Source organism: Oncorhynchus keta, chromosome 18, assembly GCF_023373465.1.
Source record: "Oncorhynchus keta strain PuntledgeMale-10-30-2019 chromosome 18, Oket_V2, whole genome shotgun sequence".
Taxonomy (NCBI): Eukaryota; Metazoa; Chordata; class Actinopteri; order Salmoniformes; family Salmonidae; genus Oncorhynchus; species Oncorhynchus keta.
In genome coordinates, this window is record NC_068438.1 from 30,862,050 (window position 1) to 30,877,692 (window position 15,643).

The 15,643-nt window shown below is 45.5% G+C and overlaps 1 protein-coding gene and 1 non-coding gene across 2 annotated transcripts in view; both read right to left on the reverse strand.

The window, feature by feature from the left end:
• LOC118397552 (eukaryotic translation initiation factor 4 gamma 1-like) overlaps positions 1-15,643 on the reverse strand; it is a 97,567-nt gene that overhangs the window by 51,810 nt on the left and 30,114 nt on the right. The window contains 7 exon segments of the mRNA XM_052467895.1: positions 1,192-1,280; positions 1,740-1,956; positions 1,996-2,169; positions 2,171-2,790; positions 3,445-3,523; positions 3,714-3,830; positions 13,345-13,478. Of these exon segments, the coding sequence (XP_052323855.1) occupies positions 1,192-1,280; positions 1,740-1,956; positions 1,996-2,169; positions 2,171-2,790; positions 3,445-3,523; positions 3,714-3,830; positions 13,345-13,478 (1,430 nt within the window).
• On the reverse strand, positions 1,439-1,570 carry LOC118397612 (small nucleolar RNA SNORA17). Its single transcript, XR_004828455.1, has one exon. It is a non-coding gene; the product is annotated as a small nucleolar RNA SNORA17 (small nucleolar RNA).

Here is a 15,643-nt window from a genome sequence, read left to right on the forward strand (position 1 = left end):
ATGTTTGATATGAGATGGCGTGGGTGGGGTGTTTGATATGAGATGGCGTGGGTGGTGTGTTGGATATGAGATGGCGTGTTTGATATGAGACGGCGTGTTTGATATGAGATGGCGTGGGTGGGGTGTTTGATATGGGATGGCGTTCGTGGGGTGTTTGATATGAGATGGCGTGGGTGGTGTGTTTGATATGAGATGGCGTTCGTGGGGTGTTTGATATGAGATGGCGTTCGTGGGGTGTTTGATATGAGGTGGTGTGTTTGATATGAGATGGCGTGGGTGGTGTGTTTGATATGAGATGGCGTGGGTGGTGTGTTTGATATGAGATGGCGTGGGTGGTGTGTTTGATATGAGATGGCGTGGGTGGTGTGTTTGATATGAGATGGCGTGGGTGGTGTGTTTGATATGAGATGGCGTGGGTGGGGAGTTTGATATGATATGGCGTGTTTGATATGAGATGGCGTGGGTGATATGGATGGCGTGGGTGATATGGATGGCGTGGGTGATGTGTTTGATATGGATGGCGTGGGTGGTGTGTTTGATATGAGATGGCCTGGGTGGCGTGTTTGATATGGATGGTGTGTTTGATATGAGATGGCGTGGGTGGGGTGTTCAATATGAGATGGCGTGGGTGGCGTGTTTGATATGGATGGTGTGTTTGATATGAGATGGCGTGGGTGGGGTGTTTAACATGAGATGGCGTGGGTGGGGTGTTTGATATGAGATGGCGTGGGTGGGGTGTTTAATATGAGATGGCGTGTTTGATATGAGATGGCGTGTTTGATATGAGATGGCGTGGGTGGTGTGTTTGATATGAGATGGCGTGGGTGGTGTGTTTGATATGAGATGGCGTGGGTGGTGTGTTTGATATGAGATGGCGTGGGTGGGGTGTTTGATATGAGATGGCGTGGTTGATATGAGATGGCGTGGGTGGGGTGTTTGATATGAGATGGCGTGGGTGGCGTGTTTGATATGAGATAGCGTGGGTGGTGTGTTTGATATGGATTGAGTGGGTGGTGTGTTTGAAAAGGATTGAGTGGGTGGTGTGTTTGAAAAGGATTGAGTGGGTGGTGTGTTTGAAAAGGATTGAGTGGGTGGTGTGTTTGAAAAGGCTTGAGTGGGTGGTGTGTTTGAAAAGGATTGAGTGGGTGGTGTGTTTGAAAAGGGTTGAGTGGGTGGTTCGTGTGAACAGACCTCCTTAAAGGCATCTAGGAGGTCTCCAACAGCCTCCTTCTTGTTCAGATCCTTCATCTTCCTCTTTTTTTTTGGCACAGAAACAGCAGCTACAAGCAGAACACCACCAACACAGTCAGAATAAACCTCCATGGATTGACACTCAATCCCAATCCCTAGTCCAACCCTAGCACCCAAACTCCACCTAGAAATCAAGGTGGAGCGGTTACCACATTGCCACCTCTCCAACTTTTTATTTCTATGGCTTTCTGTTGGAGCTGTGATCACTCCAAGTACCCACTGTTCTGGGTCCTCAGCGTAGACATAACCCGGTAACTCTCTGCCCCTCACGACACAGGCTCGACACACACAGTCGGACTGCAACACCTCAAGGGGCAGATCCTGTTTAATCTTCACCAAGTGCCAAGCGGTAGGGTTAGGAATTCAAATAGAGAAAAACAACGTGGTTGAATAGACAGACAGATGGATCCAGTTAGAGAAAAAGACAGACAGGAGGAGACTGTTTCAAAGAAGTAGAGAGAGAAAAAGCAAGTCAGACTGACACTGACCTTGCATAGAACTCTCCCCGGCTGGGGTGGTGCTCTGTGGTGGTGGAGAGTCCATCTCGTCTTCTACACGGGGAGCAGTTACAACTGTAGTAGTAGCAGTCTCAGCTAGGACAGGCGGTGCCTGGGCAATGGGGGCGGGCGTGGCCTGGGCAACGGGGGCGGGCGTGGCCTGGGCAACGGGGGCGGGCGTGGCCTGGGCAACGGGGGCGGGCGTGGCCTGGGCAACGGGGGCGGGCGTGGACGGGGCGGGCGTGGCCTGGGCAACGGGGGCGGGCGTGGCCTGGGCAACGGGGGCGGGCGTTGCTGTGACTGCAACATGCGTCAGTTTAGGCATGGGTGCCTCGCTCAGTAACTGAGCCACCTCAGGCTCAGCAATGGGGCTGACGTCACACTCGGACGACTCCGCAGACATCTTCTCAGGGTCCTGGGGGCTGGGGAGCGGCAGGCCATTGGGCAGCCTGAGCTCCTCTGGCTGGGCGATGGGAGACTCCGGGGGGGGTTCTGCTGCCTGGGGGGTGGGCATGTTGATGGACAGGGCTGCTGGCTCCTCCTCCTTGGCTGGGGGGCTGGGTGGCAGAGATACCATTAGTGCTGCTCCTAGGGGTGATCACTGGAGCAAGGGAAGGCTCAGGTTTGGATGATGTAGTCACCTCCTGCCTAGCCTCCGCCACCTCCTCTTTAATATTCACTTCCTCCCGCTCCTCCTTGGCAGCTGAGGGATGCTCCTCAGCTGCAGGAGTGGGGCGGGGTTCAGGCAGGGGTGCAGGGTAAGCGGGCACTTCAGGGGCAGATGGGGTTGGAGCAGCGGCTGGAGCGTCCATCATGTCTGCAATGGAACTAGTTGAGGGTTGGGGGGTAGTAGGGACAGTAGTGTGGTGGCTGGTAGTTACCGACAGGGGTGTGGGTAGGTCCTGGGATAAGGAAGGGGATTTAATGTTTGTGTCTGGGAGTTTGACCTCTGTTGGGGCAGGGTAAGTCTTGACCAGTTCAGGGGTTTTAGACAGGGCTGGGGGGCCAGTTATGAGAGTGGCTGCAGGATTCCCTCGGTCATCTGAGGAAGAATGGAGATGTCACGAAGAAAAAACACTGGTTAAATTCACCTTAGAAAGGTAATGGTTAACAAACTCAAGTGGCCCTTAGCATCATATTAATGTTCAAATTGACCCTCATGTCTGTTGATCTTATTTTAAACATTACCCACTTATTATCAATTCAACATTAAATGGTAAAAATACACAGGTCCTTTCCAAATGAGCATTTTGTCTATGTGATTCAGTCAAATTCACAAAAATGTACTTCTATGTACCGTAATTTCTGGACTATTAAGCGCACCTGAATATAAACCGCACCCACTGAATTATTGAAAAAATATGTATTTTGTACATAAATAAGCCGCACATGTCTATAAGCCGCAGGTGCCTACCGGTACATTGAAACAAATGACCTTTACACAGCCTTTAAACGAAACGCGGCTTGTAACAAAAATAAATAGGCTTTAACGAAACACGGCTTTATGTGACGGTGCTCAGTTTTTTTGAAAGCGGGAAAAATCCATTAATTAGCCGCGTCATTGTATAAACCTGGAGGTTCAAAGCCTGGGAATAAAGTAGTGGTTTATAGTCCGGAAATTACGGTACTGAAGGTGAACCAATGAGCAACGGCCAGCTACGGCCTTCAAGATGACCTGACCCCTCGGCCAACTCACCTGGTCTGACCACGACAGGTGTCACGTTCTCCCCGTCGGCCTGGCCAACGGCTGGGCCCTCTGATCCAGATATAGACGACTAAGGGACCGAATACAACACACAGAAATGAGGTAACTGGAGTGGACACAACCATATGAAAACCTTGTGGCAGGTTAGATACAATGCCCAATATGTAAACAAAATGTCTGCACATCCAATAACAGGATGGTATGGTAGATAAAGGTGTGTAGAGGGGATGATGATTGGTGACGAGGGTATGGTAGCTCACCTCTGAAGAATCGTCGCTCACCTGTGGGGGTGTGGGGGTGGTGCCACTGCGGGTGCCCCCTGACATAATCTCCTCAGTTATGTCTCTACCACCCTGGTTAGGGTCTCGTATTATGATCTATAGAAAGGACACAAAACAACAGTGAGGGACACAAGAAGAAACATTTAGAGAATGCAGGAGTGCCTTCGAGAAAAACGTTACTCGCTCTTGTTTCATTCCCTTTCTAAAGGAGGGAGAGCAAAAAAAGAGAACGAACGAGAGTAAAGGGGAGAGGGAGGGTGAGGAGAAAGCTGAAGAGAATAGCTGTCACAACTTAACTGCTTCCTATGATGCTAGGCCCCGTTTCCAACTCTGCCAAGTCTGTGTTGCACTGTAGGGCTGTGGCCTAGCAGCGTCTTCTCAATCAGCAGAGCTACATTTCTCACACTCACACAAGAAACACCAGCCCCACAAAGCTATGCAGCCTGACAAACACAGACTTTTAGACAGATTGCTGCCTTGTTTTAGCTAATTCTTCCCCAACAAAATATGACTACGGACATACTCAACTTTAGTCAAATAAATTCCAGTGCAAGCCAGACATTATTTTTGCTCTCTCCATACGAACTCAAACTATACCTAGAAAATCAGCCAGATTTGCTGTTATTGAAATGCACAGTACAATACACCTTCAAACTTCTGAAAAAAAAAACAGATTACTCACTTACAAGGTGTGCCCTTACACAGAGCCACATGTTTTCTATCACAAACTCTCCTCGCTCTCTTTCTGTCTGTCACACACACTAAGAGTTGTCAGCAACAGGCTTGAGCAAGCACATTCCCCCGCTGGTAGAGTCGTTTACCTGACGTGGACAGGCTCCAGAGCCCTTAGCAGGCCTCTCTCATCCTGGGGCCGGAGTTGAGCTGTCGGCCTGCAGGCCTCTCCCAGCAAGTAGGCTGCTTTTGCAACCGTGGTTGGGAAAACGCACGTAGCCTACTCCCTCAACAACTCGCAGAGCCAGCAGGGCAGAGCCTCGTTCCCAGCTCTCACACACACGTAGAGGGAGAGACAAAAGACCAAAAGAGAGCGAGCGAGAGAGAAGCCAGAGTGACTGGCCTTGTGGAGCTGCAGCACTGGAATGCAAGCGCCCCCGCCCACTGAACACCGAACCACACAGTCAAAAGGGGCCAAATAGAGGGGGAAAGAGGGAGGAGTAAGTCCAGAAAAAAAGGAGAAGAAAAAAACTATTCAAAACTTTTAACAAATGAGCTCCGGCTAGTGTACCCCCCCTTTATCTCTCTCTCTCTCAGCTGCTCTTCTGTCATTCTGTACTCAGGCACTACAAAACATTTCGGCCTCTTCCTGGGGGAGAGAGGGGGTATGCAACAGAAGCAGCAGCAGAGGGGGAGTGAGAGAGAAGGGGAGGAGATAGGTCAGCCATTGTGCTTCTGGCTCAGAGGGGGAGGAGCCCGGCAGCCACGTGGAGCTGAGCTATGTGCTGACATGTCCTTAAACCCCCCTTAGTCAACCCAGAGACCAGAGAGATTCATAAAGTGAGCAGTGGAGAGAAGAAGAAAAACAGGCCAATGCACTGCTTGAAGGCAGTGTGGTAAAAAGGAAAATATTTAGAAAATTACCTCACAGTTACAAGACAGCTACGACTAAACAGCCTGCTTAGCTTTGCTGAAAAACAACAGCTTTACACTTCATACTCATTTGCCAGCATGCTGGCAGACATGATTGAAATCATATAGAAAGACAACGTGACGCTCAGACACAGACAGTCTGAATCACAACGGACTCGCTGTGTGCTGCTGCAGCACTTCCTCCCCTGTCCCCCCCGGTCTACCATCCTCCTATTAATGAATTACATTTCACCTTGATTTAACCAGGTAGGCCAGTTGAGAACAAGTTCTCCTTTACAACTGCAACCTGGCCAAGATAAAGCAAAGCAGTGTGACAAAAACAACAGCTACACAAACAAACGTACAGTCAATAACACAATAGAAAAATCTATGTACAGTGTGTGCAAATGTAGAAGAGTAGGGAGGTACGACAATAAAAAGGCCATAGAGGCGAAATAATTTCAATTTAGCATTAAAACTGGAGTGATCGATGTGCAGATGATGATGTGCAAGTAGAAATACTGGGGTGCGAAAGAGCAAGAGGGTAAGTAATAATATGGGGATGAAGTAGTTGGGTGTGCTATTTACAGATTGACTGTGTACAGGTACAGTGATCGGTAAGCTGCTCTGACAGCTGATGCTTAAAGTTAGTGAGGGATATATTAGACTCCAGCTTCAGTGATTTTTGCAATTCGCTCCACAGTTTACCTAGCAAAGACTTATAGATGACCCGGAGCCAGTGGGATTGGCGACAAATATGTAGTGAGGGCCAGCCAACGAGAGCATACAGGTCGCAGTGGTGGGTAGTATATGGGGCTTTGGTGACAAAACGGATGGCACTGCGATAGACTGCATCCAATTTGCTGAGTAGAGTGTTGGAGGCTATTTTGTAAATGACAACGCCGAAGTCAAGGACCGGTGGATAGTCAGTTTATCTTTGGCAGCATGAGTGAAGGAGGCTTTGTTGTGAAATAGGAAGCCGATTCTAGATTTAATTTTGGATTTTACTGTCTCACCAGACACCTAGGTATTTGTGGTTGTACACATATTCTAAGTCAGAACCGTCCAGAGTAGTGATGCTAGTCAGACGGGAGGGTGCGGGCAGCAATCGGTTCAAGAGCATGCACTTACCGTAGTTTTACTAGCATTTAAAAGCAGTTGGAGGCCACAGAAGGAGTGTTGTATGGCGTTAAAGCTCATTTGGAGGTTTGTTAGCACAGTGTCCAAAGGGCCAGATTTTCCAAATACACCAAGACAGTCGTGAAGAGGGCACGACAAAGCCTATTCCTCCTCAGGAAACTAAAAAGTTTCTGAGGGTCCTGAGATCCTGAAAAGTTTAGACAGCTGCAACAACGAGAGCATCCCGATTGGTTGCGTCACTGCCTGGTACGGCAACTGCTCGGCCTCCGACCACAAGGCACTACAGAGGGTAGTGCGTACGGCCCAGTACATCACTGGGGTTAAGCTGCCTGCCATCCAGGACCTCTATACCAGGCGGTGTCAGAGGAAGGCCCTAAAAATTGTCAAAGACCCCAGGCACTGACTGTTCACTCTACTACCACATGGCAAGTGGTACCGGAGTGCCAAGTCAAGGACTAAAAGGTTTCTCAACAGTTTTTACCTGCTAGCCATAACACTCCTGAACCAGGTAATCAAATGGCTACCCGGACAATCTGCATTGTGTCCCGCCACCCACCATCCCCTCTTTACACTACTTCTACTCTCTGTTCATCATATATGCATAGTCACTTTAACCATATCTACATGTACATACTACCTCAAATCAACCTGACTAACCGGTGCCTGGAAATAGCCTCGCTACTGTATTTCACTGTCTTTTTACTGTTGTTTTTATTTATTTACTTACCTATTGCTCACTTAATACCTTTTTTGCACTATTGGTAAGTAAGCATTTCACTGTAAGGTCTACACCTGTTGTATGCGGCGCACGTGACAAATAAACGTTGGTGTCGTCTGCGTAGAGGTGGATCAGAGAATCACCGGCAGCAAGAGCGACATTATTGATATATATATACAGAGAAAAGAGTCGGCCCGAGAATTGAACCCTGTGCCACCCCCATAGAAACTGCCAGAGGTCCGGACAACAGCCCCGCCGATTTGACACACTGAACTCTACCAGAGAAGTAGTTGAACCAGGCGAGGCAATCATTTGAGAAGCCAAGGCTATTGAGTCTGCCGATAAGAATGTGGTGATTGAGTCGAAAGTCTTGGCCAGGTCGATGAAGACAGCTGCACAGTACTGTCTTTTATCGATGGCAGTTATGATATCGTTTACGACCTTGAGCGTGGCTGAAGTGCACCCATGACCAGCTCGGAAACCAGATTGCATAGTGGAGAAGGTACGCGGGATTCGAAATGGTCGGTGATCTGTTAACTTTTGAAGATTTTAGAAAGGCAGGGCAGGATATACAGTGCCTTGCGAAAGTATTCGGCCCCCTTGAACTTTGCGACCTTTTGCCACATTTCAGGCTTCAAACAAAGATATAAAACTGTATTTTTTGGTGAAGAATCAACAACAAGTGGGACACAATCATGAAGTGAAATGACATTTATTGGATATTTCCAACTTTTTTAACAAATCAAGAACTGAAAAATCGGGCGTGCAAAATTATTCAGCCCCCTTAAGTTAATACTTTGTAGCGCCACCTTTTGCTGCAATTACCGCTGTAAGTCGCTTGGGGTATGTCTCTATCAGTTTTGCACATCGAGAGACGGAATTTTTTTCCCCATTCCTCCTTGCAAAACAGCTCGAGCTCTGTGAGGTTGGATGGAGAGCATTTGTGAACAGCAGTTTTCAGTTCTTTCCACAGATTTTCGATTGGATTCAGGTCTGGACTTTGACTTGGCCATTCTAACACCTGGATATGTTTATTTTTTAACCATTCCATTGTAGATTTTGCTTTATGTTTTGGATCATTGTCTTGTTGGAAGACAAATCTCCGTCCCACTCAGGTCTTTTGCAGACTCCATCAGGTTTTCTTCCAGAATGGTCCTGTATTTGGCTCCATCCATCTTCCCATCAATTTTAACCATCTTCCCTGTCCCTGCTGAAGAAAAGCAGGCCCAAACCATGATGCTGCCACCACCATGTTTGACAGTGGGGATGGTGTGTTCAGGGTGATGCGCTGTGTTGCTTTTACAACAAACATAATGTTTTGCATTGTTGTCAAAAAGTTCAATTTCGGTTTCATCTGACCAGAGCATCTTCTTCCACATGTTTGGTGTGTCTCCCAGGTGACTTGTGGCAAACTTTAAACGACACTGTTTATGGATATCTTTAAGAAATGGCTTTCTTCTTGCCACTCTTCCATAGAGGCCAGATTTGTGCAATATACGACTGATTGTTGTCCTATGGACAGAGTGTCCCACCTCAGCTGTAGATCTCTGCAGTTCATCCAGAGTGATCATGGGCCTCTTGGCTGCATCTCTGATCAGTCTTCTCCTTGTATGAGCTGAAAGTTTAGAGGGACGGCCAGGTCTTGGTAGATTTGCAGTGGTCTGATACTCCTTCCACTTCAATATTATCGCTTGCACAGTGCTCCTTGGGATGTTTAAAGCTTGGGAAATCTTTTTGTATCCAAATCCGGCTTTAAACTTCTTCACAACAGTATCTCGGACCTGCCTGGTGTGTTCCTTGTTCTTCATGATGCTCTCTGCGCTTTTAACGGACCTCTGAGACTATCACAGTGCAGGTGCATTTATACGGAGACTTGATTACACACAGGTGGATTGTATTTATCATCATTAGTCATTTAGGTCAACATTGGATCATTCAGAGATCCTCACTGAACTTCTGGAGAGAGTTTGCTGCACTGAAAGTAAAGGGGCTGAATAATTTTGCACGTCCAATTTTTCAGTTTTTGATTTGTTAAAAAAGTTTGAAATATCTAATAAATGTCGTTCCACTTCATGATTGTGTCCCACTTGTTGTTGATTCTTCACAAAAAATACAGTTTTATATCTTTATGTTTGAAGCCTGAAATGTGGCAAAAGGTCGCAAAGTTCAAGGGGGCCGAATACTTTCGCAAGGCACTGTAGGTTTATAACAGTTTGGGTCTAGAGTGTCTCCCCCTTTGAAGATGGGGATGACCGCGGCAGCTTTCCAATCTTTGGGGATCTCAGATGATACGTAGAGAGGTTGAATAGGCTAGTAATAGGGGCTGATTCAGATGGTCCAGATTGTCCAGAGGATGCAGGGGGTGCTGAGATGTTGGCCGGGGTAGGGGTTAGAGGTCGACCGATTATGATTTTTCAACGCCGATACAGATTATTGGAGGACCAAAAAAGCCTATACCGATTAATCGGACAATTTTTATTTATTTGTAATTATGACAATTACAACAATACTGAATGAACTCTTATTTTAACTTAATATAATACATCAATAAAATCAATTTAGCCTTAAATAATAAACAAGTTCAATTTGGTTTAAATAATGCACAAACAAAGTGTTGGAGAAGAAAGTAAAAGTACAATATGTGCCATGTAAGAAAGCTAACGTTTAAATTCTTTGCTCAGAACATGAGAACATATGAAAGCTGGTGGTTCCTTTTAACGAGTCTTCAATATTCCCAGGTAAGAAGTTTTAGGTTGTAGTTATTATAGGAATTATAGGACTATTTCCCTCTATACCATTTGTATTTCATTAACCTTTGACTATTGGATGTTCTTCTAGGCACTTTAGTATTGCCAGTGTAACAGTATAGCTTCCGTCCCTCTCCTCGCTCCTCCCTGGGCTCGAACCAGGAACACAACGACAACAGCCACCCTCGAAGCAGCGTTACCCATGCAGAGCAAGGGGAACAACCACTCCAAGTCTCAGAGCGAGTGACGTTTGAAACGCTATTAGCTCGCACCCTGCTAACTAGCTAGCCATTTCACTTCGGTGACACCAGCCTCATCTCGGGAGTTGATAGGCTTGAAGTCATAAACAGCGCAATGCTTGACACACAAGGAAGAGCTGCTGGCAAAACACACGAAAGTGCTGTTTGAATTAATGCTTATGCTGCTGCCTACCACCGCTCAGTCAGATACTTGTATGCTTGTAGGCTCAGTCAGATTATATGCAACGCAGGACACGCTAGATAAACTAGTAATATCAACCATGTGTAGTTAACTAGTGATTATGATTGATTGTTTTTTATAAGATAAGTTTAATGCTATCTTGCAACTTACCTTGGCTTACTGCATTCGTGTAACAGGCAGTCTCCTCGTGGAATGCAATGAGAGGCAGGTGGTTAGAGCGTTGGACTAGTTAACTGTAAGGTTTCAAGATTGTATCCCCTGAGCAGACAAGGTGAAAATCTGTAGTTCTGCCCCTGAACGTGGCAGTTAACCCACCATTCCTAGGCAGTCATTGAAAATAAGAATGTGTTAACTGACTTGCCTAGTTGAATAAAAGTGTAAAAAAAAGAAAAAAAAAAAATCGGCCAAATTGGTGTCCAAAAATACCAATTTTCCGATTGTTGAAAACTTGATTCCGATTAATCGGTCAACATCTAGTAGGGGTAGCCAGGTGGAAAGCATGGCCAGACGTAGAAAAATGCTTATTGAAACTATCAATTATCATACATTTATCGTTGGTGTTTCCTATCCTCATTGCAGTGGGCAGCTGGGAGGAGGGCACTTATTCTCCATGGACGTCAATTTTTGGGGGGGAATTAGTGCTACAGGATGCAAATTTCTATTTTAAAAAGCTAGCCTTAGCCTTCCTAACTGACTGAGTATATTGGTTCCTAACTTCCCTGAAAAGTTACATATTGCGGGGGCTGTTCGATGATAATGCAGAACGCCACAGGATGTTTTTGTGCTGGTTAAGTCTGGGGTAAACCAAGGGCTATATCTGTTCTGAGTTCTACATTTTTGAATGGGGCATGCTTATAATCCTTACAGGATACCTGGGCCAGGTCGATTAGAAAGGCCTGCTCACTGAAGTGTTTTAGGGAGCGTTTGACAGTGAAGGGGAGAGCGTTTGACTGCGGACCCATTGCGCACGCAGGCAATGAGGCAGTGATAGCTGAGATCCTGTTCTAAGACAGCAGAGGTGTATTTAGAGGGCAAGTTGGTCAGGATGACATCTAAGACGGCTGAATGGGGTCAATAACAAGCAGCAACAGTGAGACTTGTTTCTAGAAAAATGTATTTTTAAAAGTAGAAGCTCGTATTGTTTGGGCACAGACCTGGATAGTATAACAGATAGTGGGACTGGAAGCTCAGGGGGCCTCTCTTGAAGGACCATCAGCAGCATGGGATGAGGCCGCTTGGCTGGCCAAAGTCCACCCCAGCTACGACAGCATGCTCCCACTGCCAGTGATAAAGCAACCAGGCCCATCGTACCATACAGAGCACAGGTACACTGGAGACTAGATCAGACTAGTCCAACCATACAGAGCACAGATCCATGGGCTGGAGACTCGATCAAACTAGTCCACCGTACAGAGCACAGATACACTGGAGACTCAATATACACTGAGTGACAGAGTGACCAGGTGAAAGCTATGATCCCTTATTGATGTCACTTGTTAAAGCCACTTCAATCAGTGTAGGTGAAGGGGAGGAGACAGGTTAATTACAGGAGGATTTTTAAGCCTTGAGACTATCGAGACATGGATTGTTTGTGTGTGCCATTCAGATAAAAGATTTAAGTGCCTTTGAACGGGATATCGTAGTAGGTGCCAGGCACAACGGTTTGTGTGTGTCAAGAACTGCAATGCTGCTGGGGTTTTTCCACACAACAGTTTCCTGTGTGTATTAAGAATGGTCCACCACCCAAAGGACATGCAGCCAACTTGACAACTGTGGGAAGCATTGGAGTCAACAATGGGCCAGCATCCCTGTGGAATGCTTTTGACACCTTGTAGTCCATGCCCAGACAAATTGTAGGCTGTTGAGGGTGAAAGGAGGTGCAACTCAATATTAGGAAGGTGTTCCTAATGTTTTGTACACTCAGTGTATGCCTGCTGCAGAGACAAGAGAAAATAGCTGAAAACATGTTGGCTCACTATTTAAAAATAAGGGGAAGCTATATGATGAAAGATACTGGAGTTTTGGCACAGATACAGCCGACTAGCGCTAGCTGACGCTACCTAGCAAATGTTTAAAAAATATAGATGTTATACAAATTGATACTTTGAGTCAAAGTATTGATATAATATTAGTCCAAAATAATAACTATCATTTCCCCCCTCCACATCACTAAGACATACCTGATGAATCCAGACCAGCAGAGGCACACTAGTACTACAGCCCTAAAGAACATGCTCCAGTCACACAGCAGTTCAGTAATACAGTTCATTGCGTAAAAAGTTATCCATTTCAAATCAAAGACAAACGTAAATCATGAGGAGTAGACCCATCTAGAATCCTCCCTAGACAGAATGCAACACTATCCCACAGCACAGTGTGGTTTATCACACAAGTCCTCTCGTTACCATGGCAACGTGTCATGTCACATCCACGAGAGTGTAAGCCGGCCTGACAGGAAGACACAGTAGACCAGTTTTGTAGACCAAAAACCTTCACAGTGGATGATGGGGGAAAGGAATCAGTGCTGGATACACCTTGCTGACAAAGTATACTTTTTATTTTTATATTCACACGCTTTATTAGCACAGTCCTTACCTTCCTTTAAAACATGAGAATCACTGAAGTTTTCAAACCCTGCTCTGCATGAGGGGGAACATTGACTGACATATAACATCAGACCCCTAATGTTTCTTGGTGGGTGTTTCCAGTTGTGTTACTTGTCCATTCTGGGATCAGGATACCTGATTGTCTAATCTAGGAGAGGTGCTACGTGGGCTGGCCTGTAGTCCAGCAGTTAGCGTGGCTGGCCTTATGGGTTCCAATCCAACTCACTGACCATGTGCTCCTCCTATCTCTCCTGTCTTTTCTCTACTATCCTATCTGATAAATTAAAAACAAAATGAAACAGTAGAGTTGGGGTGATGAGTTTAACTGTGTGTAGTGTATAACAGTAGAGGTGGGACGATGAGTTTACCTGTACCTGTTTGCGCTCCCTTTTGGGATGGATCTGTTGCTGTGGAGGTGGTTGCTGCTGCTGGGGGGGAGGGTTCATGATGACCGGAGCAGCTGGCACGGAGGACGTGTACTGCTGTTGGGCCGGGTAGTATGCCCCTGCTGTGGACAAGACAGAGAGAGAGTTGTCCCACAAACTTTAAATGAGCACGCAAGTAGTCATGAATGTCAGCACTTTTGGAAATCACCAGCAAAACGCCAAAGTTTAGTGTCAAGCATATGTGTTGTGAGAACAGCTGCGGTACTAACCACTATGAGAAGCACTTAAAAACATCCTCCGTACTAATTCACCAGCTGCGGCAGATTGTTAGAGTAATTTCACAATTAAAAAGGCAACGTCACAGTTTTTCTACTTTATATTCATCAGCGTAGCCTAGTGGTTAGAGCATTGGACTAGTAACCGAAAGGTTGCAAGTTCAAATCCTCGAGCTGACAAGGTACAAATCTGTCGTTCTGCCCCTGAACAGGCAGTTAACCCACTGTTCCTAGACCAGTTAACCCACTGTTCCTAGACCAGTTAACCCACTGTTCCTAGGCCGTCATTGTAAATAAGAATTTGTTAAATGAAGGTACAATTACATTTCCAGCACCACCCCAATATCAACATATGGAGAAAATGTCATGTTTCTTTGTTTTGTAGTAAAAAAGATAGCGGAAGATAAGTGTTTCCAATGACAACATGGGTGTGCTTCGTGTGATTTTGACCAATTGCGAATAGGCATCGGAAACACTTATCTTTCGCTATGTTTTTTTACTACAAAACAGAGAAAAGCACTATCTCCACATACAGTGCCGTGAAAAAGTACTTGTCCCCTTTCTAATTTTCTCTACTTTTTTATATTTATGACACTGAATGTTATCAGATCTTCAACCAAAACTTAATATTAGATAAAGGGCACCCGAGTGAACAAACAATTATCTTCTTATTTAATTTATTTCATGTACAAAGTTACACAACACCCAATGCCCCTGAGTGAAAAAGTAATTGCCCCCTTACACCCAATAACTGGTGGTGCCACCTTTAGTTGCAATGACTGCAACCAAATGCTTGCTGTAGTTGTTGATTTGTCTCTCACATTGCTGTGGAGGACCTTTGGCCCACTCTTGCATGCAGACCTGTATTAACTCAGCGATATTTGGGAGTTTTCAAGCATGAACTGCTCGTTTCAAGTCCTGCCACAACATCTCAATAGGGATTAGGTCTGGACTAGGCCATTCCAAAATGTCTAATTTGTTGTTTTTTAGCCATTTTCATGTAGGCTTTATTGTTAGTTTTCGATCATTGTCTTGCTGTATGACCCAGGTGTACTTCAGATCACAGACGGCGCGCCTGACATTCTCCTGTAGAGTTCTCTGACACAGAAGAATTAATGTTTCCTTCTATTAAAGAAAGGCATCCAGGTCCTGTAGCAGCAAAGCATTCCTAAATTGTCACAGGATTGTGGAATGCAAGTGTTTGGTTCTCACCAGGTATAAATGGGACCTATGTCATCCAAAAAGTTACACTTTGAAAACATCTGTCCATAGAACATTCTTCCAAGAGACTTCATGATCATTCAGGTGCTTTTAGGCAAACTTGAGTCAACTTTTTGGACGACATGGGTCCCATTGTGCCTGGCGAAAACCAAACGCTGCTTTGAATACAGTGCCTTTGGAAATATTCAGATCCCTAGACCTTTTCCACATTTTGTTACGATACAGCCTTATTCTAAAATGGATTAAATGCCCCATAATCACAAAGCAAAAACAGGTTTTAGAAATGTTTGCTAAGTTAAAAATAAAACCAAAATAACTTATTTACATAAGTATTCAGACCCTTTGCTATTAGACTCGAAATTGAGCTCAGGTGCATCCGGTTTCCATTGATCATCCTTGACATCAAATCAAATCAAATTTATTTATATAGCCCTTCGTACATCAGCTGATATCTCAAAGTGCTGTACAGAAACCCAGCCTAAAACCCCAAACAGCAAACAATGCAGGTGTAAAAGCACGGCACCATCTCTGACATGTTTCTACAACTTAATTGGAGTCCAATGTGGTAAATTAAATTGATTGGACATGATTTGGAAAGGCACACACCAGTCTATATAAAGTCCCACAGTTGGCAGTGCATGTCAGAGCAAAAACCAAGCCATGAGGTCAAAGGAATTGTCCGTAGAGCACTGAGGCAGGATTGTGGAGAAACATCTGGGGAAGGCTACAAAAAATTATGCAGCATTGAAGGTCCCCAAGAACAGAGGGGCCTCCATTCTTAAATGGAGAAG